The sequence below is a fragment of the Orycteropus afer genome, unplaced genomic scaffold (assembly GCF_000298275.1).
Source record: "Orycteropus afer afer isolate SDZICR_OR568_19922 unplaced genomic scaffold, OryAfe1.0 scaffold00038, whole genome shotgun sequence".
NCBI lineage: Eukaryota > Metazoa > Chordata > Mammalia > Tubulidentata > Orycteropodidae > Orycteropus > Orycteropus afer.
The window spans coordinates 7,434,155-7,438,006 of NW_006921625.1; the positions used below are offsets into that span (position 1 = coordinate 7,434,155).

Genomic DNA, 3,852 nt, shown 5'->3' on the forward strand with positions numbered 1-3,852 from the left:
CATGGGAAGGACTCCGAGATCTCCTTAGAACGGGGTGACTGAGTCATCGGGAGATGACAGCCACAAGGAAGGCCACGAGCCTCAAAGGCATTGGGCAGGGCACTTAACTTGAGGGTGGCAGAGCCCTCGTCTGGAGAAGGAAGCCTGGGGAGAGCAGCGGCCCTGCCCCCCAGGCCGAGTAAATGTTGGGGATTTATGTGAGATGAGCCACGTCTCTGTGCTCATCATATATATGCTGAGAATGGTCACCAAACCGTTACCCTCCGAATGGTAGGCTTTCCCTTTTCTTCTTGTTATGTGCCGTACGTTTTAAACTTAGGAGCTCTGGTGGTGTAGTGCCTAAGGCATTTGACTACTAACTAGAAGGCTGGAAGTTCAAACCCACCAGCTATTCCTCGGAAGGAAGACTGGGCAATCTACTTCTGTAAAGATTTACCACCTTGGAAACGCAAGGAGGGGTTGCTGTGAGTCGGAACCCTGTCGATGGCAGTGAGTTTGGTTTGGGTTTCTTTAAAACTTAAGACTATCTATAAAAAAAACTCAACCAAACTCACTGCCGTTGATTCCAACTCAGAGCAACCCTCTTTAGGTTTCCAAGGCAGCAAATCTTTACAAAAGTAGATTGTCCAGTCTTCCACAGTGGCTGCTGGGGTTTGAACCGCCAACCTTCTGGTTAGTAGTCAGATGCCTTAAGCAGTAGCCACCAGAGCTCCTTACACTTTCTATAGTGATCAGATCATTCTCTTTATAAAGAGAAACAAAGACAATAAAAGGGAATGAATGGCTGCCAGAGAAACAAATCCTCAAACCCCCAAAGAAACAAAAACCTCAAACTAGGAGCAAGCCAACGGTCAGTTTCTGAGTTCCAGGTCCAGGGGGTGCATGTTGCTAGCCAGGTGTTTTCCTGCACGAACAGAACGGGTGGAAGTTAGCAGTGAGTCCACAGCCCCTTCCGGCAGCACGCTTCCTCTGGTGACATTGCCATGGGAATGGAATCCTCAGGCGCCTGTATGTTGGGGATGCGATTACCTGGGGAGGTGCAAACACAGGAGGTGGAGAGGGAGGGAGTTCTCACGCCAACAAGAAAGGAGGCACGGGGCTCTTCAAAGAGTAGCACCTCCCTAGGCCTGTGGGCGGCCACAGCCACGGCTGGTGGGCACACTTCAGGGCTGGGTGAGAAATGGTTGTACCCCTCTGGGTGCTCATAAAAGCCGCCTGGGCCCTGCTCCGTAAGGAGGGGAGACGGGGACGCATGAAGCAGAGGCAGGAGGGCACGGTCCCCCTGGTCAGACTGGGCCATGCACCCTGCCTCCATCTTCCGTCCGACTCTGCTGCTCTACTGGCTGGCCGCCCTCCGGCCCGTCCAGCCCGAGACACTTTTCCACAGCCGGGACCGCTCGGACCTGGAGCCGTCCGTCGTGCAGCAGGCCCAGCCCATCGCCGACTTCCGCTCTGCTCAGGTAACAGCCCCGCAGCCCGAGTGCACTGCCGGCACGTGCACCAAGGGGTACACAGGAACCCCCAGCTCAGTGCACAGGAACGTGGGCACACAGCGTGCACACACACACTTTTCAAATGGCATCCTCCATTACGGAAACCTGTGCAGCTGGCCCGCTTGCTCTTCACCCGAATCCACTGAGCACCTACCAGGCACCCCACTCGCTCTCGGCCCGGAGACCCGCCAGAGTGCCGCGCAGGCGCGGATGGGCGCACTGGGCGGAGCCGCGGCCCAGAGGCCGGAAGCAGGCCGAGCCGGCGGGTCCCGGGCGCCGCTGGAGGGTGCTGTGCGCCGAAGGGGGGCTCAGCCGGTGTTATTTAGATGCTGGACCACGCGGGGGTTAGCCTCCGGGACGTGGTCAGCGGTTCCCGTGCGCGGGGCAGCAGATGTCACATGTCCGAAATGCCAGCACGGGACGGGGCCGCGGCGCTGATCCCATGGCACCTGTCGGCCTTGGGGCTGAGCCCCCAGCGCGCCCTGAGGGGGCCCCACGGGAGCCGGGAGAGCAGCGTCCCAGGCCGAGGGCACCGCGCAAAGCGCCCCGGAGCACGGGTCGCGGGACAGGAAGAGGGAGGAGCACGGGCCAGGGGTCCGGTTGGGCGCGGCGGGAGGCGCTGAGGGGCCACCGCCCGGGCCCTCTCTCCGCAGCGCTTCCTGGCCAAGTACGGCTGGACCACGAACCCCCGACTCGGCGCTCGCGGAGCCCCGGGGCCCAGCGCCTTCGCCCGGGCCGTGCGCGCCTTCCAGCGCGCTAACCAGCTGCCGGCCACCGGGGCGCTGGACACGGCCACGCTGCGGGCCATGAACAGACCGCGCTGCGGCGTCCGCGACCCCCAGGGCGCCCCCGAACTCCGCGGCGGCCCGCGGCCCTCGCCGGCGGCCCGGCCCCGCGCAAAGCGCTTTCTACAGCTGCTCCGTCCCCTGCCGGGCGGTGAGGAGGCCTGGCGGGACGGCGAGGCCATCAGGGTCTTCTCCAGAAGCACCCTCAAATGGAGGCTGGTGGGCGAGGGCTACAGCAGCCAGCTGTCGGCAGACGACCAGAGGCACATCTTCAGACTGGCCTTCCGCATGTGGAGCGAGGTGACGCCGCTGCACTTCCGGGAGGACCTGACCGGCCCCAGCACCCAGGTGGACATCAAGCTGGGCTTTGGAAGAGGTAAGGTGGGCACTCGCATGAGCCCACCGTGCCAGGACTCTGCATGCTGCCGCCTCTGCCCTTCCTAGGGCAGGGTCCCTGTAGCACCACTGGGGCCCTCGGGAGGAGGCTGGCTGTACAACAGCCTTGGTACTCGATACACACACTATCACAGTTCCTCAGCACACGTCTCCTGTATTCGTCACATGAGGCATCTGGCCCTGAGCTGGACAGGGCAGCCGCCAGCACCCCAGTTCACCCGGTGGCAAAGACCCTGGGTGGTGACTGCTACCACAGGTGCCTGCCTGTGCCCCCGGGGGCGAGCACCTCTCAGTGTCCAGGTGTCAGGGCAGGTGGGTGAGCAGCCTGGGGTGGGCCATCCCAGTCACCCAGACCCCCTTGCCCTCCAGGCCGGCATTTGGGGTGCCCGCGGGTTTTCGATGGGAGCGGGCAGGAGTTTGCCCACGCCTGGCGCCTGGGCGATATTCACTTTGATGACGACGAACACTTCACGCCTCCCACCAGTGACACGGGCATCAGCCTTCTCAAAGTGAGTGTCCCAAACGGCTCGTGCTGACGGGTCAAAGGGCAGTGCAGAGAGCCCTACAGCAACGCCAGAGCTTCCTCAGTCAGCTTGGGGGAAGGGGTTTCCTCCTTCATTAGCGTGGCTCATCAGGGAGCACAGGCCAGCCCCTGTGGGTGCCGGCCGCCGGGGATGGGCACGGCACTGCTTGCTGCCTGGGGTCCCACTTGCAGGTGGCCATCCATGAAGTTGGCTGTGTCCTTGGCTTGCTTCACACCCTTGTGTCTCACTCACTTGCAGGTGGCTGTCCACGAAATTGGCCATGTCCTCGGCTTGCCTCACACCTACAGGACAGGATCAGTGATGCAGCCAAATTATATTGGCCAGAAACCTGCGTTTGAGCTGGACTGGTCAGACAGAAAGGCCATTCAAAAGCTGTACGGTAAGACTGCTGCAAGCAGGATCATCCCGGGGCACAAGAGAACACCAGCAGGACCCCACCCACTCCTCACTGGGGAGCGGGGCCCAAAGAGCACACAAGGGCACAACTCAAGAGGTCAGCCCCAGTCACCGCCCTCCAGCTCCATGATGGGATTCTTAGATAGCAGGGGCCATGCCCAGCGGGTAGCCACAGGGGGACACTCCCTCCTGGGCTCACTCTTCCTCCTGCCACACCACATGTGAACCGTGGTTTCC

At 61.7% G+C, this 3,852-nt stretch overlaps 1 protein-coding gene across 1 annotated transcript in view; it reads left to right on the top strand.

Annotated features, from left to right (window-relative positions):
- The first annotated feature begins 1,298 nt into the window (after positions 1–1,298).
- Positions 1,299–3,852, top strand: part of MMP21 (matrix metallopeptidase 21) — a 9,075-nt gene continuing 6,521 nt past the window's right edge. Inside the window, exons 1-4 of the mRNA XM_042780405.1 lie at positions 1,299–1,460; positions 2,147–2,654; positions 3,044–3,183; positions 3,457–3,598. Coding sequence (XP_042636339.1) covers positions 1,299–1,460; positions 2,147–2,654; positions 3,044–3,183; positions 3,457–3,598 — 952 coding nt within the window. The remainder of the gene's footprint in view (positions 1,461–2,146; positions 2,655–3,043; positions 3,184–3,456; positions 3,599–3,852) is intronic.